The 26892-nt window shown below is 52.6% G+C and overlaps 1 protein-coding gene across 1 annotated transcript; it reads right to left on the bottom strand.

The window, feature by feature from the left end:
- Window positions 1-6602: 6602 nt before the first annotated feature.
- On the bottom strand, window positions 6603-7837 carry MIND_01419000 (Fe2OG dioxygenase domain-containing protein; the record flags this gene model as incomplete). Its single annotated transcript, XM_037370581.1, has 4 exons — window positions 6603-6786; window positions 6863-7268; window positions 7401-7663; window positions 7704-7837. The coding sequence occupies 4 exons, from the start codon at window positions 7835-7837 to the stop codon at window positions 6603-6605; spliced, it is 987 nt and encodes a 328-aa protein (XP_037212962.1).
- Between the last annotated feature and the right edge of the window lie 19055 nt (window positions 7838-26892).

Raw genomic sequence — 26892 nt, 5'->3', positions numbered from 1 at the left:
CCCTCCCCGCCGATGTCCGCTCGATGGACATCCTCGACGAGGTGATCCAACAACTCGGTGACGAGATGTTAGCGGAGTTGATCGCCCGCTACATGGACACAGCTGCCCTGCCGGAGATGCCGCTGCCCCTGGGGCAAACTCCCTCCACCTCCCGTTGGAGCTAGAGTCCACCACCAGTGCGTTGAAGCTCTCGCTCTCTGGGCTTGTCGACTGTGGTGCCACCTCCGACTTCATTGACACAAACTATGTCGCTCGGAATGGCATTCTGGTCCGCACTCTTGATCAGCCGATCCCGGTCTTCAATGTCGACAGCACCCCTAATGATGCCGGCTCCATGAGACAGATCACGGACTTGCGCTACAGAGGCCATGCCGAACGAGTTCAACTGGCCGTCACCCATCTTGGCAAGCAAGACCTCATCCTGGGGTACTCCTGGTTGCGGAAACACAACCCAGAGATCAATTGGGAAACCAAGGAGGTCAAGATGACACGGTGTCCCCGCAATTGCTCGACCTGCCGCAAGGAGGAGCGTGTCAAACGGACCGAGTTGCGGCGACTCCGGCGCTCCGGTTACACAGAAACAAAGGGTTTCTGTTTGTTTCCAGCTCACACAAAACCAGCTTGTATACTAACTAGTATTACTTCTATTCTTGTCCTCATAGTATTTGTAAGGGCAACCCTGGAGACCTGAGATCAAGCTCCCGGGTAGAGCTTCGAGTAGCGCGGAGGGAGATTGAGCTTGTAGGCCCCTTTGCTGATCTCTGCGACTATCTTGAAAGGTCCAAGGCGGTGGTGGGAGAACTTTTCCGACACCCGTAGCTGTAAGTTTTAGGCTAAAGCCCTATGTACAGCTAAACAGGTGCTTGCCTACACGGTTATTTCCACCTAGGGCTAGCTGTACCTAGGGATTTAGGCTATTGATTCAATAATATCAATGATGGAATAAATTATTATATAATATATATAAGTTAATAATTATGTAATATAATACTTTAAACTCGTTTTCTTCAGGCCGATGACCCGGTATATAGTTGGGAAGGCCTGTATCAACAACTTTCCTAATTAGGACAAAATGATGTATCATGAGATAACCATCAAAAGTACTGATGGCAATCAAAAATGGTTCCACAATAAAATCATTATCTAGATAGGTGCATTGCCACAGGTGCTAGGATACCAGATAAGGAATAATAATATTTTTTTAAATAAGTGTCACACATGTCACACATGTTACAAAGCATCACATTTGGCTCTAACAGAGGCCAGTAAAGGGCTGCCTAGGTAGGGCTAATCCTCTAGGCAAAGGGTTCCCTAGCCGTACCTACTGGTTTTAGCCTAAATCTTACCACTATGGCTCTTTCCGAGGGGCGAGTCATCCTGATGTCAGAGGCATCCAGCCAAAGATGGTCGCCAACCTTGAACTCCGGAGACGGAGTGCGTCTCCGGTCGTAGTAGCGCTTGTACTCCTCTTTGGCCTTAGTGAGCGCGGCCTTGGCCTCGGCAACACCAGTGCAAGGGCAACCCCGGAGGCCTGAGATCAAGGTCCTAGCAGGGGAGGATTCAAAGCGTGAACATTGGTAAGCGAATACAAATGAAGCTGACCTAGCAGGGGAGGATCCAAAGAGAAGAAACTCTGAGGGTCCACCTGCTAGGTAGCTGACTATATACTGCTTGTCCGTAGCTGCCGCTGTCAGGCACAGAAGGCTTGGGCGGCGTCGCAGGTGAGGTCCCAGGGTGACCATCGGGAGGGCGTTGACGGATCGGTGATTGTGCGGGCGAGATGGAGGGCTGGACCGGAGTCGGAACCGGAATCGGACCAGAGTCAAACGTGTCTCCAAGGGGCTGAAAGGGGGGTTCCCCTGACAACCAGCGGCAATCCGGTCGCGGAACTCGTTCACAGACTCCATAGCGGAGCAGACTCCAGGTTGGAAGCCCATGCGTGGTAGTCGTCCTGTGTCCATCATAAAGGGGACTTGCTGCATGGAGGAGTGAACGTTATTGTAGGCGAACTCCGCGGCCGGAATCAGCTTGTCCCAGTCATCCGGATTCCCGGGTGGTCGTCCTGCTGATAGTTGGTGAGATCCGCAGGTACTGCTCCAACTCCTGACTGACGCGCTCTGTCTGACCGTCTGTCACGGATAAGACCTGGCCCGTCCGCTCCGGGCGCTGGTGTCGGGCCATCGCGGGCCCGTAGCACGCAGCACGTGACGACGGGGAACATGCGCCCCAGTAGGAGGAACGCACACGTGGGAAGCACGTGACCGAGAACGACGCGTCGAGCCGTTGCCGAGCCCAACTCGACACAAGGGGACTGGGGAGGAGTGCTAGGAGGTTAGGAGTAGCGCCTGGCCCACAAGGGATGTACGATCGTCCCCTCTGCGGCCAGGAACGCGAGCGAGGAGGAGAAGGAGAGGCCACGGTGTCCGATCACCCCCCTTTGCAGGCCCGTATATACGGAGCGATAGTGTACCCTGTACCCTATCGCTTAGATCGTCTGAAGAACTACCTTACTCCGTGCAAGGAGACGTTATCGACTTATCGGGCCCGACACGACCCGATTCGAACCTTCGACCACCGACCACGGCAAGGGACCGAGTTCACGGGCCCTTTCGGTTTCGATCTACCCCGCCCGCTGTACCTGCGGGCCCGACTATCCGTCTGTTCTGTTCCGGGCACGCGTTCTTAGGAGAGGTCCTTGCACGGCCCGATCCGCAGTCTGACACCGTCCATCTGGGGATGGTACGCGGTGGACGTGGCAGCCTTGATGCTGATTAGACGCCAGAGCTCTTGGATGAAGTGCGCGATAAACTGCGACCCACGGTCAGAAACGTACTTCTCCGGGGTCCCGTAGTATCGCCAGACATTCTGATAGTAGAAACGGGCTGCTCCTACCGTGTCAATGGTCGTATGACACTCCGAGAAGTGGGCGTGCTTTCCGAGGGTGTTGATGACGACCATGATTGCGTCATACCCATGGGCCTTGGGGAGTTCGACGATGAAGTTGACGGAAACGGTATGCCAGCGTTCCAGGGGCGTTTCCATCGGGTGCAGCTTTCAACCTATGGGTGGAGCTCTCCGTAGGGCAATCTCCGTAGTGCCTTGGTGCGACAGCACAGGTCACAGGTTGCGACGTACCGGCCAATATGGCGAGACATCTGGGGCCACCAGTAGTTCCGGGAGACCAACTCCAAGGTCTTAAAGCGACTGGTATGTCCGGCGACTCGAGTGTCATGGCAGAGCTCGATGATGGGTCTCCAAAGGTCCTTGTCCTTGGGTACCACAATCTTCCAGTGGAAATGGAGAAGACCACCGGAGACGGCCGACTCATCGGAACATGATGAGCGGGGGCCTCGAGCTTGACCTTGAACCTTAAGAAGTTGCCGGGCCGCTAGTGCGACGGGCTCCTCCAAGTCAGGCTCACCGGAGAGGGCATCACGGATGTTGCGGAGGAGTTCAGAGCCGGGACCGGAAACGGAAGTGGAAGAGTTCAGGCCGCAGAAGGACGACGACATCGGAGTTGTCGGAATCGACTCCGTGGTCGGGTCTCCGGGAGAGGGCGTCAGGTCGACCCATGTCGCAGCCAGGCTTGTGGTGCAGCGTGAAGTCAAACCGGGAGAGGTACAGGGACCACCGGGCCTGTCTCCCGTTGAGGTGCTGCGTCTTCCTGAAGTACTCCAAATTCTTATGGTCAGTCCAAATCTCGACAGGGTGGCGCCCTCGAGGAAATGTCTATACTCCTTGAGTGCGCGGATGATCGCAAGGATCTCCTTGTCGTGGATTTCGTAGTTGTGCTGGACATCATTTAAGCTGTCATCCGGAATCGCCAGAACCGGTTCCGAGGTGACTGCGTCCTTGATTGCTTGGAACGCGGAGGCCTCCACATCGCCCCAAGTCCATTGCTGGTTGTTATATCCCGTGCATCTTCGGACGCTCCGAGGTTATCCTAGGAGCACAACAGGGTTTTTACGCAATGAAGGTATCCGAGTGTTTCCCTTCAAACAGTTAATCTGCGCGCAGACTCCCTCGGACCTGTTTGGACCCTCCGACCATCAACTCGGATCTTTACCCATTTGGACTTGCGTTTGTTTACTTATATCCTTTAGGTGTTCGCCTTCTTTCCTTTGCCTCGTGTATGTCTTCTCGTTCCCCTTACTTACTATGCCTTTGTACTTAACCCACAGGGAGATCCTGCGGACCACATCGGATCTCCCTGCGAGGTCATATGCCTTATGCTTACCACTTAGTATAAATACTCGTACTCTACAGTCCTGTACTTCAGTTTTGTTATTAACGTTTCTTGCCTCGCTCTCCGCTCTCGTCTGACTCCTCCCGGCGTGCTAAGCCTTATCGCCTTCGGCTTCTCCGAACGTATCCGCAGGAGTTCACGTATTTGTTCAGACTTGCTTTCGGCCTGCAAGACGTGTAGTCGCTCACTCCGATATAGTGTTGTGATAGCCACTCGGTTCTGCTTCGGACTTTCCGTTACTTCCTTTCGGTTCTTGCACGGCACTTAACACTGGTCCTTCTTGGTGAGCGCGAAGAGAGGACGCGCGAGGGCGGAAAAGTCCTGAATGAACCTGCGGTAGAAACTAGCGAACCCAAGGAACTGCTGAATGTCCTTCTTGTTTTCCAGAGTCGGCCAAGTGGAGACGCATGCGACCTTGACGGGGTCCATTTCAATGTGGTTGTGGGAGATGATAACTCCGAGGTACTCGATTGACGATTTTTCAAAGTTGCACTTCTCCGCTCGAAGGTACAACTTGTGCTCTCGGAGTCGCCGTAAGACCTTCTGAACAATCTGCCGGTGTTTCCGGAGGTCGGAATGGGTGATCAGGATGTCGTCAAGGTAGATCATGACGTCTCCGGAGAGGATGAGGTCCTGGAAAATGTCCTTCATCATCGTTTGAAACATCACGGGAGAGTTTGTCAGGCCGAAATACATCACCAAGGGCTCAAACAGGCCTCGGTTAGTCCGGAAAGCTGCTTTCCACTCATCGCCTTCTTTGATTCGGACGTTGTTGAAACTCCAATAAACGTTGAGTTGGGTGAAGTAATGAGTGCCTTTGAGCCGGTTGATGAGGTCATTGATCAACGGGAGGGGATACCGGTTTTGATGGTCATTGTGTTGAGAGCCTGGTAGTCCTGGACAAAGCGGAGTCCGCCATCCTTCTGTTTGACAAAGAAGACCGGAGATGCCATCGGAGAATTGGAGGGACAAATCCGGCCCATTGACAGCCTTTCCTGGATGAACACGTCAAGCTCACGTTGCTCGAGGGGCGAGATGGGGGTATACCTTGCAGTTGGTGGGCTTAGGGTCGGGGACGAGTTCAATGGCGTGGTCCCAAGCTCTCCGCCCCGGTAGCGTGTTGAAGGGCTCCTTGTTGAAGACGTCCTGGAACGGCTTAGCCCAGTCCGGGATGTCAGAGGGCAGAGGGGTAGAGTTCCTAGCAAAGGCTTCGCCCAGGCGTTGCGAGACGGTACTGCCAGCACATATCTCCTCTGAGGGATGGAACGAGGTGTAGAAGATGCAGTCACCATCTTCAAGTTGGTCGTCATCGTCGTCCGAGTCCGAGTCCGAGTACGGTGTCAAATCTGGCAGGCCGGAGTCAAGTCCAGAATCGGAATTGTCTCTGTCGTCGGGCCCGACAGGTCCATGGCGTAGATCGAGGGGAACGGGGCGGAGCGGAGTCGCTTCTGAAGTAACCGGAGTCGCCGCAGCTTGGTCCATTCAGCGCGTTCTTCCTCGCGGCAAGTGGAGCAGCCCACAGCGAGGAGTAACTCAAGATGAGGTCTTGTTTGCCAAGGTGAGTGACGGGGGGCGGCAAAGGACGATGACCGGAGTCACGAGTCAGAGACGGAGTCGAGGCGGGGGCAGGAGAGGGTGTGTTTTTTTTGTTTCGGGCTCATTGTAGGGCACAGAACTGCATTCATCATACAAGGAGGCAAAACGATTTATGGACGCGAACGAGGGCACACCAGTCACTCGTCGCGGAGGACAAAATCCTCTCTGGCCATTGACTCCGCTGCTGTCTCCGACAGGGCAGCTGTGTCCGTGTAGCGGGCGATCAACTCCGCTAACATCTCGTCACCAGAGTCAGACCGGAATCAGACGGATCTCCGAGGGGCCGAAAGGGGGCTTCCCCTGACAGATTTTCAAAAGGGGAAAATATATTATCTATGAAAGGATAACATACAAATTTAAATATTCAGAGGTACCAATGAGGGTTATACAATATCAGTAATTGGTGATGTAGTTTGAGAGCCCAAAATTGCCTTTTTAGGCAATTTAATACATCCCTGTTTTGAAATTGGTTTTTAAATGCCCCAGGTATTAAAAACAGGATGTAAATGTCTAGGTATTTTAATCCTGCATCCTAATCTGATTCACTAACACCGTACAAAATGGATCATTATAAACGCAATTGCGCTAACATAGCAACTAATATCTGGTCCGACCGAGTCTATGCCCGCTGCGGATGCTCTGCATGCGGTATCTCCACCAAAAGTACCGCCCGCCCATACACATAGTCCACCACTGGCTCGTTCCCCATTGCAATATACGCCGACTCGGCCCTATTCCTCTCTTCTTGCGGTTCCGTCACCTAACACACCGACACCAGCTGCTCGTCATCGTACAGCTTAGTCCACGCCTGGCGCCCCGCCGCGGTTGTGCGCACAATCGGCTGCCCCGCACGTCTCAGCTCGTCATCGACCTCGCTGTCCTCCGCCAACCAGACCCTCCGCAAATCGAGCACGCTGTCGAGCGCCATGCGCACGCCCTCACCACTATCGTAGTCCATGTTGCCCGGCGTGATATACACAAGCTTGAGCGTCGTCTTGAGCCCGGCCCGGGCTGCCGCACGCTGCATCCGCCCCCTTGAGCATATAGAGCACATTGCCGAGGGTGGTTGGGTCGGAAATCGTGCGCGGGACAGGGTACTCGTGCTCGAGCCCAAAGCTGAGAAGACCGCCATCGGGCAGGAAAGCGGGGTCGGCAAGCAGCGCAGCCAATGCACTCTGGCAGGCGACCTCAACCTCAAACAGCGGCTGTCTTGTGTTCAGATGCAGCGAGGACGATTTTGGCGAGATGAGCAGATTGTAGGTGAGTGTGACGTGATGGCCGGAGACAACGGGCTCAACAGCATGAGTGACGTCGCTGAAGAAGGCGACGTATGCGATTGACCCGCTTCCACCGGCCACTCGCACCACAGAGTCAAAGGTAAACGAGTTTTTGCCGTGTGATAAGTTAAGTTGTCCGCCTCGGTGCTCTGTGGGAAGAACAATGACGAGCGAGCCGACCATGCTTCTTCCACGGGGCGTGTCCTTGTGAGACTTGAAGAAAGAGCCAGGGCCCAGAGGACATTCAATAAAAGGCAGAACTTTTCAAGCATTGAACTCACCATACACGTTCAGCTTATACAGCTCCGCCGTGATAACTGCGTCCCCACGTCCCTCGAGCAAATCCGGCGTGATTTCATCAAGGATATTAAGCGTCCCGATATCGAGTGAGGCCGCAAAGTCGCTGCAGTCGAGTTTCCCTGCCTTGCGGTAGCCCTCGTCAAGCACGTCTTCCGTCCCCCGCCCAAATGTCACAAGCCGACACGCAGCAGCGAGGTCCTGCAGCTGTGCCTCCGTTGCCTCTCCAAAGTTGAGCATCGCGAGTCTTCAAAAAAATGGTCATTGTTGGAGCAGCAGCAACGCACAAAGCCCACCGTTCATCGCCAGCGTGCTTGTAGAACAGCATCAAGTCCTCACGCCGGACATCAAGCACACCGCATGTCCATGGCGTAGACTGCTTCATCGCGTCGCGCAGCGCCGAGAGGTGCGCTTCCGCCATTGTCGTCGTTGAGGAAAATAGGGACTGCCCCTTTTCGTGTCGAGTCATTGACACGTGCCCGTAACACGTGTCGCTTACCAACCCATTTCCCGCCTTCCCCAAGGCGCCGAAATTTGTCTACAGATGCTAGACTGCCAACTACTATGTCCAGCGCTTGCCGACCTGCGCCTATGTGTCCCGAACGACCTCTCCCGCCCCCGCAGCCTTCGAAAGTCGCCAGATCGACACTGGAAATAACAAGTGTGTCAGCACGGATGCCGAGAGAACAAGGAGGAGGAGAAAACGCACCACTCCCACATGGCTGCAAGACAAAAGGCGCTCGACAGCGACCTTGCCCCTTGAATGGTGGGGAAAGAATTAGGTAGGAGCGGAAGAGTATGGCGCACAACGAGATACACTCGATAGAGCGCCAGCTGCCAGTGCCGCATCGTGCGAGATATGTCGCCGTCTTTTGGTCGGCGGAGAAGCACGTGACTTGCCATTTTGGGAAGTCGACGCTGATTGCTTGTCCAGGGTGCAGGCGTGAGCGGGGAGGACGGGGGAGGGATCGGAGGGGAGCAGGGAGTCATAGTCAGGGTGTATAGGCACACTTGAAGAAGAAGCTACAATGGTCCACAAGCTGGACCCAAATTGCCCACTGTCAAAGTCAGTCGACATCGGTCGGATACGAGTATTCAGCCCCAAGACTACAGGCGCAGTCAGCGGATATGATGTCGCAGCGATGGATGAAGATTTGTGCTGCTATTTGCTCCCGACAATGAAAGCGGCGGCTTTGCTCCTCGAATCGACAGAAGGAGATGGTGGTGTACATAGGAGTGTGGAGATGTACCACGCTGGATACGCTGGGTGGAGCGAGATATGTGGTCTTCGAAGGGTGACGAGTGGCAAGCAGAAGGAAATCACGACCGAATTCAAGGGCGGGCTGGTCTTGTGTAGTAGGCAATAGCAAACAGGAATCGTCCGGACTCCGCAAACAAGGAGACAAGTTGGGAAGGTCGCCAACCTTGATGGCGAGCATTACTTGCATGCCGAGAAGGTTCTGCTGCATGCAGATACGACAACGCGGAAGTCGTTGTAGTGTCCATTGTATCGTGCCGAATTGTTGGGCGAGCCAGGCTGGGAGGATATGGCGGGTCCGTTAGAAGTGCGCAATAAGCCTGCGGCGACGACGAAGATGATGAAGGAGCAAGAAAATGGGGCGGTGGGAAGCAGGACTTTGGAGGAGCAGGTCAAAACCGGGTTGTCAACAGGAATATATAGAAAGACAACTCACACGAAGTTCCCATATGACCGCGAGCGTAACTCGTCCAAAATCGTCCGCTCTGGCAGCAGCGGGCTCGAAACACCGTCGTCTCCACGCCTGGTGTAGCTCCGCACAGTGGCCAGGGAGAGGGATCGACAATCATGGCGTGAGGTCGAAATAGGAAAGCGGGCAGCCAGGCGCAGTCGCATATGCTCCCAAAAGCTAGGGCGGAGGTACTAGCTACTTGTGAGCTTCGAGAGCTCGTTTACGAGGAAATGGAGACACACCTTCTGCTCCCAGTGCCTCCCACCAGCGCTCCCGATCTCCCATCCTCCTGCCTCCCCCAATAGCACACTACGTTAGGGCGCTGCCTATCGCGGGCAGACCCCCAGGCGCAGCTACAGTCATTGCAGGCGAAGGAGTCGGCCATGGTTGTCGTGTGGAAGTGGAGAAGAAGATGGGTGAGATCACGTGCTCGGGCCGATCTCTGTCTTCCGCAACGCCTGGAGCCGTAGTGGTAAAATCTAGGCTAAATCTGCTAGCAGCCTGCTAGCACCTCCATTGCCTAAATGTCTAGCTTCTGCCAGCCAGCCTTTAGCTAGCATGTTGCTGGCTCTTACTAGAGCCCACCGTGACTTATTGTGACATGTGTGACTATTATTTATTAATATTATTATTCCTTATCTAGCATTATATTAGTGATGGGAGTGATGCTATCTGAGTATTATTTTGATTGTGGAACCAATTTTGATAGCCATCACTGATTTTGATGGCTCTATGATACCACGTCATTTCTGTCCCAATTAGGATAGTAATTGATACAGGCCTTCCTCACTATATACCGGGTCATCGGCCTGAAGAAAAGGAGTTAAACTTCCATATATAGTAATATCTTAGTCATATCAATTAATTTGATGTATCAATACTGATTTTTGATGACTTTGTAAGCACTATCTAGCCTAGTTCTGCTAGCAGTAGCTAGACTAGCAGGATCTAGCCTTCTAGGCAATGGGGGTTCTAGCAGCTACTAGAAGGGCTGCCTAGATCTTACAGCTATGGGTGACGCCTGCGACTGCTTCCTTCCCCTCCCACCTTTCGTCAGCCAATATTGCTCAAGTGGGCCAGGGGCCCATGATGGACTAATACCGTGGCTTCTACCTACTCACATGCGCGCGTCACTAATACTCTGCTTGGCTCACCGACTCTGGATTCTGTGGGCACCAAAACATGGCAGATAGAGCTCGCATTCATAGCTTGAGGAGGCACTCATCGTGCTGCGTTGTCTCCATTTGTAACGCTAATTATCTCCCCAGTATCTCTGCTTCAAGTTCATCTCTTTGGCGTTTATTGGTCTTTTTCTACAGTATCTACTACACGGAAACGGCGTCACCGTCACCCACCACAACGGCGCAATGTCTTCAAGTGTCCCACTCAAAGTCAGCCGGTGGAGGATTTATGTCTTGCGGTGGTGCGTATGCCGTATTGGTGCTGAGAAAATACAGGAGACTGACTTGATGGGTAGGATTAACAAGGGCCAAACAAGGGTCTGACGCCGCCCCAGTGTCGCGTCAATATCGTTTCAAGCACGGCAACCCAGAGATCGTTCCTCTCTTCCATTTTGCTTCAAACCCTTGTCTCACAGCGAGACGACTCAGAGCGATACTGTAAGATTTTATTCAATTCGTATGTCACATGTCACACGACCGATGTTATACGAAATTTTTTCGTATGTCACAGCAAAAAGTGGATTTTGGCTTCCCAAAATGGTAATTTCTCACAATTCCAGCACCTTCGGCGCGCCAAATTGCCAAATGGGGAACATCATACGAATGTTTTCGGACATCAATGTGTCACAGCCCCCCGGGCCATTCGAATTGAATAAAATCTGACAGTACACTAGTAGAAAGACAGGTACGTCAACTTGAATTCCCCCAAGTTTCGTTCAGAAATTGGAATTGAAATGTTCTCAGGAGATACCAATATGCATTGCACACGCTTGCCAGTGGCGGTGTCCCAAGCACATGTGGTAGCGGCGGTTGTGATAACTTAGGGCGATGCATGATTCCTCTGAAGTTCATTGACTGACAGCGGATTACGACGCAGCACGCTCCGGCGGACATCCCTAACAGCCCTAATGCTTGCCCATACTTGGATGCTTCATATGCACGCCCTCCTGCGCCATCCTGCCTATACTTAATGATGAGTAGGTAATATAGTAATCCTAGTTTAACTAAGGATGTACTACTTACTGTAGTAATTAGACCATAAGTTCACGTACTATATCAATTTATTCAATTCGGCGGTCACGTCACACACGGACCTCCGGCGCCGAAATATTTCGGCGTGTCACAACTTATTATTCAGATGCCGAATGTCAGAGGGCCATGTAAGGGCAACCCTGGAGGCCTGAGATCAAGGTCTAGCAGGGGAGGATCCAAAGCGTGAACATTGTTACATTGGTAAGCAAATACAAATGAAGCTGACCTAGCAGGGGAGGATCCAAAGAGAAGAAACTCTAAGGGTCCGCCTGCTAGGGAGCTAACCGGAGTCGGACCGGAATCGGAGGTGTCTCCGAGGGGCCGAAAGGGGGGGTTCCCCTGACAGGCCATCAGAGCATCAAAATTTCTCCGGCGGCCCTCCGGGCCGCTGAATATGCCGAATTTTTTCGGCGGTCACACAGATTACCAGGCAGCGCCGATGTCACGCAGTTTTTCGCCGCCGAATTGAATAAATTATTACAGTAATGCGTAATTGGGCCAAAAAAACATAGCATTAAAATTCATCTAAAATCAAAAGAAAATTTTTCGGCCCTCTTAGGCATGAAAAAATTCAAAATTAATGAACGTATGGTCTAATTACTACAGTAGTAGTAAGTAGCATTACAAGTGAGGAATATATACATTCCAGTTAACATTGATGAATGTGTCTGCGGGGAGGGAGCGTAGGGTTGTCAGCATGAGCGTCAGAATTAACGCTCGTGCCAGACAATAAATGACCCCATAGAGAACCCAGACGAATATGAACAATACCCCTAGCACCGGTCCCACAACGTCATCCCAATCCTCTGGTAACTTTTTTCTAGTGTCACTGCGTGAAAGGTGCTGCCACAGAAGGGAGATGACGAGCCAAGAGAGCTGTACGAGTGTTAGAACCATGAAGTAGACGAGAAAGGGAAAAATGAAAATCGCCGCTACTGCACTGATTGAAGCTGCAGAGCTGCGCCAAATCCACATCTCCACGGTGCTAGGAAATTCCGCAAACCATACGATACAGTGTATGGCACCGAAAACAGATCCACAGACTAGCTCGAGAACGAGGGAAAATAAAACGAGAAGATCTGGAAAATCTTCGCTGACTCCGCACCAAAACGCGGGAACAGAAGTTGCCGAGTTTAGATTGGCTACAGAAGAGCTGAGCCCCCCAACAAGAATGTTGCCCAGGTGATGGAGGATCATTTCACCGGGGCTCGGCTTGGATGAGCTAGATGCCGCCGCACGACTGGGGATTTTTCTAGCTTCCACTGGCAGGAGGGCTGGAGCCTGTTCAACAACCACTGGTAGTGAAGTTTGTACGGCAGATGCTTCCAGGTCGGCCGCTTCAGCGTCCCCAGTCGAGTCTTGAGTGCCAATGGTACCTGGAAAGCGGGAGCGCACACGATCCAAACTCTCGATAAAGTCTGTGCCGGCTTCTGGAAGGTCTGGACCCGCAGCGAACGGTTGTTCGAGAGTCAAGATTGTAGTTTTGAGCTGGATCGGTTCTTGGACATCAAGGGGTTTCTTCAACCAAATAAGCCAAATAAATGCCGTGAGCACGGCAAAAGCAAGCGTTGACACTTCAAGTTGGGTAATGGGAAGATGCTGAGCACGTCGCCCGATGCACTGCAGAATAAACCAAAGTGTCTGAAAAAATGCGATTCCTTTGGAAAATAAGTCGCCCTTGCTTTTTGCTTGAATGCTGAACAGCGGAGTGCTTTGAATTTCAACCCGCACCGCAGAATTTGAGTCAATCTGTTTGTCGGTAACGACTGGATGCTTCTTTGCATCCACAAAGCCTCCCATACCGATGAAAAAGCCATGGGTGATTGAAATCTCGTGCTCTGTTAAAATTAATTAGAATGTTTTAACAGAGCGGTAAATGGTTCACGCACTCTTGGCAAAGTGACGTGCCATAACTAGCTGTCTTACAGCAAGGCCAAATATAAGCTCAGGAGCAATGACTGCCACCGCCATCAGTGTTAGACGGCGATTCAACGGCCCAGAAATGCATTGAAGATGCCATTTGACAATTTTCCATGCACCACCCTCCGGCTTATCTGGCGGGGGAGGAGGAACATTGGGATGTACGGACACCCATACGCATGCGAACAACGTCGCAAAGCAGCCCCATGCGATGTCGAAGAGAGTCCTGGAGTCATGTGGGCTCTCGCACGAGCAAGGCGTCATCGACTCGGAGGACTGACTTGAGGCAAGCTGAAGAGAGGAACCACCAAGTGCGAGTAAGAGGAGCATGGTAGTGGGTGAGCGGGCGTGTGTCTGTAGGATGTATATATGCCCGCTCCGGGGCGCCTAGTGGGGTGAGGCTTGCACGCGACATCCTGAATTGGACCAGTATCTTGAGAAAATCTCCCAGAAAACGGGTTCATGATCGACATAGTACATGGAGGCAGTGAACTCGTGGCCTCGATTCTTCCAGGCTTTTTAGCGCCTGCAGGAAGCAGATGTACCAAGCATCTGCCAAAAGAAAAGGTCGTAAGTAATATGCGAACAAGCAATTGCGACTTACCACAGAAGCCAACTTGGTACTACCGCGGTCTCAATTGCGCAACCTCACGTTTTTGGCTTCAGTCCAAATACAGAACGAGTGCTTCATGTGTAAGAAGCGTGCATTCAACACGTCGACATAGATACGACTCTGCAGCAAGTTACCAAGAATGTGCAGCATGTGGCACGGCGACCTTGCTCCTCCTCCCCACTTGATCCACCCCCAAGTATCACCTCCGCGCGGATTTGACGGGCCCCTTCATAGGGTAAAAGACAGAAATGAGCGGATGCTAGTCTAGATCGAGAAAAAAGACCTACAACGCAGCCCGTCTCTGACAAATTTTCACTCCTCTCCATTTGTAATCTGAGCTGGCGGTGCTTGTTTCTGCAGTTGTTGTTGCACCGTCATCATAGGCCGGCGGCAGGTGATTCTGAGGTTTCGAGTTGGTGAGACGGGTGGTTTTCCGCAGTTATACCCGTTGGAGGAGGAGTCTGCGGTGAAAGACGGTTATGGAACGTGTAGAAGACGAGAACACACTTTTACGCACCTAAATGGCCAAGTATTAACTGTCCTGCGGAGCCCGCCGACGTCGATTCTCGACAAATGTTTGTGAGGGAATATACCATTATGATTGCTGGCGGAGAGGATATAGGTACTTAATGGCTGCAAGGTGGACGGTTAAAATACGCACTGACAGTGCCCGCTCTCTCAACAGCCAGCAATATACGTGGCAGAGACAAGCATAGCAGCTACTGAGCCTTCGTGGGAAGAAGATCTTGCTGAGAATGGCGCTCCTCCAAGTAGAAATCGAGTCGAAAAGAGCCTGCGAGGGAGAATTGTCACCGACGACCTTGGGAGAGAGTGACATTTCACGCACCTATACCCGAACCCGCTCGTCGTCCTTTATCTTTCCTCAAAGACCACTGAAGTTCCATCCTCGCAACGCCACTGGGACCGTGACTTTGTCGTCGCCTCTTCCAGATGTCAGCGCCAAATGTAGATGTAGAGCCCGATAACGCACCTTTCGTTCGCCCCCACGCCCATATAGCTCTCCTTTACTTTTTGCTCTACGACCTGCATTGTCGGAGGAATGCGTGGTGGACGAAGTGGATGGCCTAAAGGTCGTGGTGCGGAAGAGAACGCGTCACAAGATTTTGATCCTTGATTTGGGACTATGACTTTCTCTCTGATATTCAAGTGAAGCCCGCCATGCTCAGGAACGCCATCGCAGTGTGTCAGGAACTAGTACTAATGCTGGCTCTTCTTGCCCTTCCCTTGCTCCGCTATCGCTCTCCCTTGCATGAACCCGAATGCAGCCGCCTCTTTGATATCCTCTGGGGGCCGCCTCGCCACGATCTTCCTCTACATCTGGCTTTCTGTCTGGGCGAAATGACGGAACTTGTCGCTGCTACTTCGCGCAAAGCTGAGGACCGTGGCCCTCGTTGCCAGAGCTGATCATTGGACTGGCGCCGCGGCGAGGTAGCTCTTGGTGGCGTGGTCGCTCTCAGAAGGTTTGCAGTTCCGCCTTCTCCGAGTTAACGTTACAGTGCTCATGAGTATACTAACATGTCGCTAAGCCACTGATTTCTCGTCGTCATGGGTGGCTTCATTGACGAACTTGAAGAAGGCCACCCAATCGTCACGAAAGCTCAGCTGCTCCCATGATGATCAAGCATGGTTAAACGACGAGATCCGCCTCCCCGACTACTACCCTAGTACACCACTCCTCCCGGCTAGCACAACCGCGGCCGGAGTCTTCACCACAGTGGCGAGTATGACGCTATGACCAGCTCGGGTCCTCGACAACGCCTCCATCACCACATTCTGGTGCGCGCGTTTCACCTACTACCCCGTTCTCCAGTCCTCCAGCATGTTCTCGTGGTCCCTCGCCGACATTAGCCAGTTAATCTGTGGCCTTCTGTTTTGCGCCATCTATCGCATGCGGCATTCCCTTCCCCCGTCGAAATGTTGCTCTGGCGCATCTCTGCGTTGGTCATCACCCTATCTGCAGCCCGTCGTCTCCGTTCCCCAAACAAGGCTCGGTATAACAGCAACAATTAAGTACACTGTACTTGGCGGCGGCTCGAGTTATCTTACTTATCTTGCCCTGTGCCATGTTACGTCCTCTACCTCCAACCAGGTTTGCAGACGTCGACTGGAGCGTACATTCCACACTTGTAACATAATAGATTCTTCACAAACCACGAGTGACGAAAGTGCACTACATTCGAATTCTGCAGTAGGTATATCTATATCGTCGTGTATGTATCCGTTCAGAAGTGGAATGACGATCCAAGAGATTCTCCACGCAAACAAGGGGGCAACTATCGAGGAGAGTCGTTGGGAAAATTAATATGGGAGACAAGAAGCCCAGCCTTCGTGTGTCGAGAGATGACGGTCCACATATGCTGTCCTTCGCCAAATGCTTCACAACGCCCGCTTCAAACGCTCTCCCAAGCTCCCCCATCCCTTAAGCACCGCCCCAAATCGCCTCCGCTGACGTGTATGTAGCCCTTCAACAAAGAAAAGTCGCCCATGCCTCCCATATAGCTGTAGGAGAAAACGCGTTCAATGGCGGCCTTCCCCGTCGAATGGGAGGGAACAAAGAAATAGGTAGGAGGGGACAGGTATGGGGCAGAACGAGATACACTCCGCAGAGCGCTAGCTGCCGCGTTGAGTAAGATATGTGGACGTTTTTCGGCGAGCGGGCGTGCACGTGACTTTCCATATGTGGACAAAATTTCGATGGGCTGGGCGGATGGTGCAGACGTCGACGAGAAAGCGGAAGAGCTGACAATAAAACACGGAGGTGCGGTTATGTTGCTCGAGAGGGATATTGTCGTTCGTATGGCTAAACGGCGCTTCAGACATAGAAGCTGGAGTGAAAAGTAACTCGTACCTTCAAAGGTGATTGTGGAGCAAAAGTAAGAGGAATCGTTGTATTCCCGTCGGCCATCGCAGTTTCCTTGACCAGATACAGGGTTAGGAGACGTCTGGGTCGGCTGGCCAGCGTGAGGGTGACGACGCTTTAGCCAAACCGAGGAATTTTGCTGTCGAAGGCCGGCGGGCTGCTTCACAACCACCAAGGCATCTTCGGGTCGTCGCGGAGATAAAGAAATAGATCATGGGTGGATATGCCATAATGGCGGGGAGGACACTTTAGCACTTGGTCAATGGATGGAAGTAGGTGGGTGGCCAAATACGCACTCAAGATATGCACGGCAGTCGTCCAGATACGGGAGAATGACGGGTCCAGAGACCGTCTGACAGAAAGTGTTGCTGGAGAATGAGAATGTCGCGGTATTGCGACCCTGAAATCAAGGCGAAAAGAGCTTGCTGGGGGAGACTGTCACCAACGACGCTGAGAGGAGCGGGTTTTCGCGCACCTATCGCCAAACCCATTCGTCGCGCGCTACCCTTCCGAGAGCCACCCAAGGTTCCATCTTTGCAACACCGTCACTGCAGACCGACTTCATGTCCCCCATTTGCTTGAATTTCGTTATCATCCCAGCCAGAGGGCGTCGCTGCGGGGTCGCCCGAGCGTAGAGCTCTGGGGACTTATCGCTATGTCAGCTGCAGATACAAACGAAGGCGGGCAAAAACACACATTGCTCCGTTACCAACCAAGCTCATCCCGCAGGCCCTTCCTCTCGTCTACTCTGCTCCCGGCGATGCATGCTATAGTGACCCTTCTCTGGATGTCAGGTCAGCAAAACGGAGAAGGGCGTGCCGCAACTGACCACTCTTGCCTGCTCAGCTTGTCCTCCTCCAAAAACGATCTTCGCCTGGTCAGCCGTTGTCCCTTGTGCTTCGATACTGAGCTGGAACGAGATGGGTATGCCACGGGCCGTGTACTGCACCGGCCGAGGGAGCTGAATAGACGTGGTGGTGACGGTATAGGAGAAGGAGAGTCTGATGCATCGTCACCGTGACCGCGAATCGATGTTGCTCGTTGTTTCTCGCCACCAGCACTGACCGCGCGTGCATTTCAATGTCCCTGTCTACTCTCAAGTGATCCATTGGCTGGCATCCAGATTGTGTTGACCCTCATTCTATCTGCTCAGGCTGAACCGAGTGCTCAAGCTCTCGCTCACGACATGCCCAGCCATCTTCCTCCCGAGCTCTACGAGCTCATTATTGCCAACATCTCCAATCAGGACGTGGAAACACTCTCCACATGCTCGACTTCATTCCGATACCCTGCGCAAAAGCAGCTCTCCGCATTGAAACCGGCTCCTACGACCATGCTGCCGGCCTCTTCGAAGTAAACCCACGTTTTGCGTCATATGTAACCAGCCGCCACATCATGCTTGCATATGAAAGCGCCGCTAAATGTGTGACATGGCCTCTTGCTCTCTTGTCCTCCACGTTCATCTCTATCGCGCTTCAAGTTGGCGGTCTCAACAACACCTACCGCTCGACAACGGTCATCTACGACACATGCAAGCCGTTACCCTTCGTCTTCGCGGTCAGCGATGAACCATCGACAAGTCTGACAAGACCACTACTATATTCACTCGCAGTCTCGCAAGTAGGTGCGTCTCTCCCTACATGTTTTCTCTCCAATGCAACTGAGAGGGCTACAGCGTAAGCTATTCCGCATAGCAGACGAGTAAAGACTACGTCTACCACGATACTGGCCTGTGTGGCTGCGCAGACGACGTCGACTCGTTCTTCGCAGAACCTGCATGGCTCTGAAAACTAGCGCCAGCGCTCCGAGTAGCGCGGGTGTAGAGGATGAAGGAGCACGGGCTGGCATTTGGAATGTGCGTCAGCGGGTGTGTGGCCTTGTCGATGGATCTCTTGTCAAATGCTAACCAGAGTGTCCAGCCCTTTTTCTTCGCCGAAAGACTCTCGCTTCCACGCCAACGACGCCACATCTATCTACTCGAGAGGCTGGCCGACGAATACGACCGGTAGTCGTTGCGTAGCCATATTGTCGCGCCGCCCGTGGCCTTCTGAAGAACCTTCGCAAATCGTTATATAGCCCACCATCGACACCATCAACTTCTACCATTCCGTCTGCTGCAACACTATCCATCCCTGCTCCTCCTTTTTCCATCTGCGGTTAGAACGGCTGCGTGTCGAGGAGGAAATGCGCCACGTCGTTCGTGGCTCGACCAAGCGCCTTCGTCTTCTTGTGCGCGTCCTCGTCTGTGGTCCAGCAAGGCGTGTTGGTGGAAAACGAATCACTGGCTACATCTTGGGGCTCGGGAGCGAAAGCCGGGTGGTGGAGCCGATTTTCATGTCGTTTGGAGCTCTGGTGGATAGTTTGCGGCACTTGGTCTTACTCAACTTTATTGTGCGTTCCACTTATTCTTCCTTCCGCCCGATACATATGGATGCCGCTTCGCCTTTTCTTGCCCACTATTTCTGACCACATTCATATCCACCATGCACTTTCTCCTCCGATATTTCGCCACGGTTTCCAATGACATTTTACTTCTCCACTCCCGCTTTGGTCATCCACAACTATAATCATAGCTCCAGCCTGCTGTACCTTGCTGCCGTTGTACCCACCATTCCAAGAATTGAAACAGACATGATTCAAATTCTTTTGCCCTCTGCAAGCGAATGTCTCAATTTCGAGTAGTCTTCGTTCGGGTAAGTGCTAAATAACACTGCTTACCAGTACCATTACAGGTTGCGATCATGAAACGGCTAAAGACAAGGTTCGGGTAGTTATTCGCTAATGCCTCTTGCACCAGCGACACTTATAGAGTCAGTCACACTCTTCTATGGTAACGCGAAACCGACGTTCTTCCTCCCACTGTCGAAATTGGACCTCGAGCTGTTTACCTACTGGGCATTCGACGCCTTTGTTGTGATATAGACCAAGAGTGAAGACATTTGGCAGGGGCAGGGCCTTCGCATGCAACATCCTGCTGTGTGCGAATTCCTCCAAGGCGTGGTCCGTGAATGTGAAGCGGCCGGAGATCTCGAGTAAGCCGAGCTTGGGGACCAGCATCCGGTCCGGATCTGCAGAGATGATAAGCCGGTGCAACAGCTCGTCTGTCACGAGGGGCGGCGGACTCTCTGCGGTGTATAGGTCTGTGAGGCACAAATCCTCTAGCGATTCCAGCCGAAGAAGAATATCGCAGAGCTCAGTCGTCCTGAAAGGTATGTTGACAATGAGACAAGTCAGGCGTTGTCCCATATCTGAGCGGTCGATGAAGGCGCAGAATTCTATTTGGTTCCAGCAAAAATGGGTCGTTTCAGTTGACGTTCCCAGGATCAATGTCGTGACCTTGGGAAACACGAGCGAAGCCAAAATGTGCCCCAAACTATGAGTGGCCGCTTGTGCGTTGCCGACTGCTGCCCGGAACTGAAGCTTAAGCGACCGGCTCAACACCTGTTGGGGCGTCACCGCTGTCAGGTTTTCATTTGGTCCGAGGAACAGGTTGAGGAACAATGTGCTGCCAGACGGAAGGTTGTACAATGGGACAAAACATAGGTCGGTCGGCGTAAACGGTATCATGATGTTAGTGGTGAACGCAAAACGTTGCAATTGGTGCCACGGCAGCGTGAACATCGACAGGTCCTTCGCAGTCCCAGAGAACATCAGCCTCTCTAAGCGTGAAGCATTTGCGAAACAGTCGATGGTGTGGGAAGGAGACGGCGACTGAATGATATGAAGTTCCAGAGATTCTAAATGGTCCAGATGGTGGTGAACTGGAGCAAGCAGCGAAACCGTCTTGTTGTCAAAGTCCAGCGTGACATTTTTCCATCGACCCGAGTGCTCCACAACGAGTTCTAGTGCGCGAGAAATACTTCTATCTTCACTGTATTCTGTCCAACTGGCAAGCATGGCCCTGAACTGCAGTACCAGCGGACATTGACCACCTCTGGCCAAAACTGTCTTGGTCAAATGGAAGGCTTTTTGCGAGGATACTAGTGAGCGAGTCAAGAACGGTCCGTCAAGTATAAGCTGGCTCCAAAGGCTTTGCGTCGACAATGCCACCTCCCGCCAGTGGGAGCAAACCTTGACAAGGGGATCAACAACGACACCTGCTGCTCGTGAACCTGAGCTCACCTGCATCAGAGAATGGAGGTTGGGATTGACCAGGTTCTGTAATGCCGCGGTAGAGTCCCTGATTTCCTCCACAGTGCGGTACATATCCGCGCGCGACGCCTGCACAGTCAATTCAAAGATGGATGCCAGAATCTCGGTTGGGAGCTGGCGGATATGCGACGAGAGGAGACTCTTGCACTGAGATGCATAGAGGAGAGCCCGCGCTCGTTCTTCGGTGACTGTGCAGACCAGTTCCTCTAGTCGGGCAAGGTGGGCGTCATAGGTGGCAATAGTCGCAGAAACAGCATCGAGTTTGGCGGAAATATCCATGGGAGTAGGAAGGTTTGAACGAGTAATGTAGTGGAGGTGCTCGATTTGAGAGGCAGAAGGCAAGCTGAGAGCCTCCGGGCGGAACGAACAGAGGAAACAGTTTGTCATAAGTAATGGTTATTGGCGAAAGTGTGCCGATCACATGACACCACCCATTCTTCTTCGACACTTCCACCACACATGGCCATTTCGCTCTTCAAGAATCCGTCGCTCTCAACCATACCCATACCTACTCTAGGCCCACGAACAGCCATGTCTGTTTTACAGTTCGCTGCGCGAGGACCTACTAACTTCCCTAAGCTTCGCCTCATGATCAGCGGACACTGTTTCTGCCCAATGCTCCGTGGCACAACTGCTGCCACAACTGTTATGCGCAAGCTCTTAGAGGGCAAGAGCTCAGTGGGATGTTACTGGGGAGCGAACTGCTGGTCTTCTTGGTGCGAAGCGCGGCCTCCCTCGCATTTTTGCTCACATTTTTTTATCTCCACAGATGCTCTCTGAATCCCTGCTTGACGAAGACAAAAGGGAAAAGGCACCCACTTACGACCTTGCGCTGTCTGAAACGCTTGCGTGTCCCCCGAGAACGATCTGGAAACAAGCCACAAGCGGTTAGGGTGGAGAGAAACTCAGAATGAAGCGGTTCAAATATGTGCGTTGTATTGTTCTCTCAAAGCCAGTCATATACTTACTTTGCTTCTAGGCAGGCTGGAAAGGCCAAGGCCATAGCCGCCCGGTAGCATCATCGACGCAACGCAGGGAGCCAGATCAACATGTCCACCAACACACATATCATCTTATGCCCTCCCCTACTCTGGCGAAAAGCTTGCGTCTATTTTCATCGACACACGGTGGGCCAGAAGCATTGTATTCCTCAGAAGTGAGACCTATTCTCGCCAATGACCACCCACGCTGCCAAATATTACACCATACTCCCTCCTTCCACGACAGCCTCTCACTTCTCTGCGTTTACGCAAGTGCCACCTCTCGCTATTCTCGCCATTTGCGGAGTAGACACCCGCTTCTCCGACAATTTTTTCGGTCACCGTCACGCTGCCTACATCCGACTTTGTGGCTGTCCTCTTGCACCCTAACCTACCTACGCCTCTATCGAGTGTATCTTATGGTGCATTACACATCCGTCGAGTCAACCAATTCTTTCCAGGCGCCACAATGGCTGAGAAGGTCCTCCCCTCGTTGCTGTCGTTTTCGACAACCACCACATCTATACCGGAGTTGAATTTGGATCCATACTGCAGGCCAGGACCACTCTGAAATCTGTATCTCCACATACTTCTGCATATACCCTCCGGCTTTCCAACGTTTTCGACCTCGTTTGGGCACCGCGTTCAACGGTTCGACCTCCACGCGTGTTTTTAGGCCCATGCATTAGGGCAGAGTCGGGGCAAGGCGCCAATCTCTCTCCGTTTCGACTCCTGCAGAGCAGCAGAAGACCCAGCAAGCCGAGGAAGCCCATTTCGCCCACGATTCCGCCAACAATGGTGGCAACAGCGCCCTTGGCTTTAGGCGGAGAGATGGAGCCGGCTGCTCTGGGTGGTGCCGGCAAGGAGAGACCGCTTGGCACTACAGCACATCCAAATCGGCTTTGGAATATCGACATGCTGAGGCTGCTGCTCGCACTTTGCCCACATTATCCCTCGTTGCGATTCGCAACAGCCCCGCGTAATCATCACCTGCGAGGGCACTACCCTTACCAGTCAACGGGTTTACGGACACGGCGCTCGCCTTCGCGACACTTCTCCGCAGTCACACCTGTTACCGTCACGCTCCCCGCCAAAACGTTTGCGACGCCATTCCAGCTCCAGCTACACTTCCATCGATGGTATCCCCTGTTGCATTGCCTGTGCTTTTGGACCTCCATTTTCTTTCGGGAGCTGCAGCGTCCGTGAAGGCCGTCGTGGATGCTGTTTTGTGCGACGACCCTAATTGGGCTCGGAATTTCGGAATCGGGTCGACGCGAGCAAGCACAGAGTGGATCTCACCCACTCAACACCCCCGTCCTTTCCGTTCGTTCACCACATTGACTGGAGGCAATGCTAACTGCACCATACGATTCATATCTTGCAGTACCGAATAAGCAAGCTTCAGCCTATACCGAAGTAGTAGTCGTAGCGTGTGGAGTTATCACGAGGGTATATGTAGAAGGACCGGGAATTCAATAAGCAAAGAATGAATTCTGGTTACCCGTGGTAAGGAGTTGTTCCTTGTCGTTGTCTGGTGCTCCAAACCAAAGCAGGTCCCCCATATTCCTTCCGCCAAGTGCACCTTCCTGCCTCGGACGCTACCTTTGCCGAATTCTGCCCCATCTACACCCCTAGTCGCGACCTGTTCTGCTGTCTCGAGTTTGTTCTCGGAGAGTGGTAGAAGTGGGTTTGGCGGACCCGGAGAGAACCTTGGTGAACCCGGAGAGGAAGCGCTCAGCGCGCCACGTATGGGTGGCTGGGAGTTGTGGTGGGGGACGATAAGGGTGGCTCTCGCCAAGGAATGTCGGAGGTTTTATGACGAATGTAAAAGGGCGGAAGGAGGGCTAAGCAATGTCAGCATTGAATGCAGAGGAGATGTATCTCTGAGGCACACACCGTGTAAGCCAGTGATCATCTTCTGCCAGACAGTCCTTCCCAGATGCAAAAAATATTGTCCGCCGGCCTAGATTTGACAAGCATAAGAAGACGAGACGAGTTTTTTCCCGCCGCAGCTAGACTCTGCGTATGGATCGTCTGATTAGACGACATAAAGAAAGGTGAAGGGCACTGAAAACAATTGTAAGTGTTTGGCCTGTGTGGCGAGTATACACGCGCCGTTCGAGCTCACTAGTATATGGCTTCCTGGCACCCTCTTCCGTTCGCTTTCTGGTTTGTGAGCTGAATAACCGGGGGGTGATATTCAAATCACAGGCTATGTGGAATATGAATGAGATCCAACCTCGATGAGAAGTGAAGTCAACGCACATTCGACCATCGCTCCTTGTGCATGTGTACCACGCTGTAGCGACCCGCGACCCGGTTCCCGGAGGGGGGCCGATGTTGTGGCGGACCTCTCCGTGAGGCAGGAAAGGAGAGTAAAATATGTGGGTGGGACAGATGGCATGGGAGAGGCGGCAGGTGGCTACAGATGGTTGTTGCGCATGGAAGTTATGGAGGGGCTGGAAGGCACCGAAGTTGACAAAAGATATTTTGAAATCCAAAATTCACGAGTCGGCGTTTCTAAAGGGATTCGTTAACAAGAGACCGCTTGCCCCCCAAAAACCACGCACCAGGGGGATCCACCAGTACCGTGTATTGCCCTCAGTAGGTGCAGTACTTCGACTCGCGCAAACGTCCGTGTAAGTAGCTCGAGTTTTGGAGGAGACAGCTTGCCAGCCTGAGTAGCTCGAACGGACAGCTTTGACGCTGCCAAACACACGGAAAGAGCAGAAACGATGTTGGATGGTGGACCTAGACGATGTTCATCAGTCGTTTCGAGCAAGTAAGCAGGAGGGGAAGCAAAGAGGACACTGTGAAGCACCTGCAGCCACATGTCAGCCGACAACGGTGCTGTTTCCAGTTTTCCTTTGCATATCGCGTCACAACTTGAATCCACTGTCCCGTCAATCACATTTACACTTGAAGATCGAAGTGCCAATGTGCTCGCTGCCGTGTTGAGTATCTTGAATGAAGGTAAGAGGGAGAGTGCTGTCACCGCGTGACTGTCCATCGCTTTGACCACGATGAATGCAGCGACGTCAACCCAGTATCCTACTTGTATCTGCACCTTCAAGCCGCCTCCCGCCCCGTCTGACGCCAAAGGAGAGCGAATCATGGCCCTTCTTCGCGCAAGCCAACCGGTTCCCCGATCCACGCATTTAGAAATCCTCGCTCAAATCGATGTCGCTCAGAAGGAGGTCGCCAACTACGATGCGCACATTGCAAGCCTAGAAGGCCTGGTGCGACAAGCGACTGCAGAACGAGCCAAACACTTCGCGCATATCGAGCTCTGTCGCGGGGTCGTTGACTCGCCGATCCGCCAATTGCCCGCTGAGATCTTGGGTCAAATTTTCGAGCTCTGCGTCCTGACGCGGGAGCATGGTGAGAACATGTTGCCAGGAATAAACACTTTCACGATTGCTATGGAGCGCCTGGCAAAACGGAGCCTTTTCTCCTTGTCATTGGTGAGTTCGACCATCATGATTCCACACGGGATCTATTCTTTACAAGGACATATAGGTCTGTTTGCGGTGGAGAGACGTGACATTGAGCACAAGCAGCCTGTGGAATCAGCTCGTTGTTGACGCAGACATCTTATCCTGGAAATACGCCTCGCTTGCCTTGCTGGAGCGTGTATTAATTCGAGGGTGTGGGCAGCCTCTGGACTTTCAAGCTTCCTGCTATCGTCAAATAGAACCACCGGGACACATTATTCAAGCCCTCATGCAGCATTCACACCGCTGGCGACATGTCGCGTTGGATGTCAGTGAGCACACAGCTCTTCCGCTGCTGGAATGCGCTCTGAATCGACTGGACGCGTTGGAGGTATTGGATCTGAATATAGGCTCATTTGATGCCTCGAAGAAGCTCTCTGCCCCAATTCGTGCGTTTTCTGCGGCCTTTCGTCTGAAAAAGCTCTCCTTTTACGGTCACATTGGCAATCTGCCTATTCTGCCTCCGAGCCAATGGCGTCAACTCACTTTCCTTTTATGCCGAGTGAAGCTGAATAGTGCAGACCTTGCAGACTACGCGAAAGAATTGCTCGCCTCGCCGCTGGACCAACTTCCAGAAAACGCTAGCGTGGTGTTCAAGTTCTGCTACGATCCTCTGTACGGCAACTGGGAACTGCCGATAGCACAGAATGTTCCCCCAAGGAACCCAACAACAACCCTTCGAGTCCACAGCTTTATCCTTTGGATGTGGGCGTCGGCCCGTAGCACAATCAACAATTGTCTCCCCACCGGAAGCATACTGTCTTGTCTCTCCCTTCCGCAATTGACCAGTTTGACGGTCCGCATCCCACCCCATATCCACCGTGACCAGCCAACTGCAAACTGGAACCATGCTGCGTTCTGTGCCCTTGCGGAACGTTCAGGCTGGGCCGCCAGCCTCACCACTCTCAAAATCACGGCTGTCCTGAGCGACAGCGAACTCATTGAAGCCCTTGCCCACCTCCACAGTCTGGAGTATCTTCTTGTGGACACGTCAAACACTCACTTCCCTGCACTCTTTACAACAACGGTTCTGCAAAGGCTTACTGTGCCGGACCGCTCTGTGGGCGCCGATTCTCAAATCTTGATTCCCCGCCTCATGCACTTAAGCATCGGAGGCGATCTCTGGATGATAGAGCGGGTTTTGAGTGACTTCGTGGAAAGCAGGATCCAGTACTTGAATGCACAGGAGCCGCCGCTTGTATTCACTCTGGAGCTGTTCCCACCGAAAGACGCCCGCGAAAACTCTCAGTTCCATGCCAAGCTTCTTTTGCAATTCGCGGAATGGATAGAGCGGAAGCAACTGCGCTTTACTGTCAGAGCAACAAACCATTACTACTAATCAATGTGTAGTCAGAAGACGGAGCTTGTAGTGTTGTTATCCATTTGAGCCAATGAACATGAGCAGAGAAAACACACGAGGAGCTGAATCGTAGGTGTAAATAATGCATACGTCAAGTGTCCGCACCCATAGACACCAGTTGTCTGTCATCCTACCCTTGAAAAGCTGACTGCCT

The sequence above is a fragment of the Mycena indigotica genome (genome assembly GCF_014461135.1).
Source record: "Mycena indigotica strain 171206Taipei chromosome Unknown Mind.scaff0019, whole genome shotgun sequence".
Lineage (NCBI taxonomy): Eukaryota > Fungi > Basidiomycota > Agaricomycetes > Agaricales > Mycenaceae > Mycena > Mycena indigotica.
Note: the sequence above shows the minus strand (reverse complement) of the source record. Positions and strands in the feature narration are given on the sequence as shown.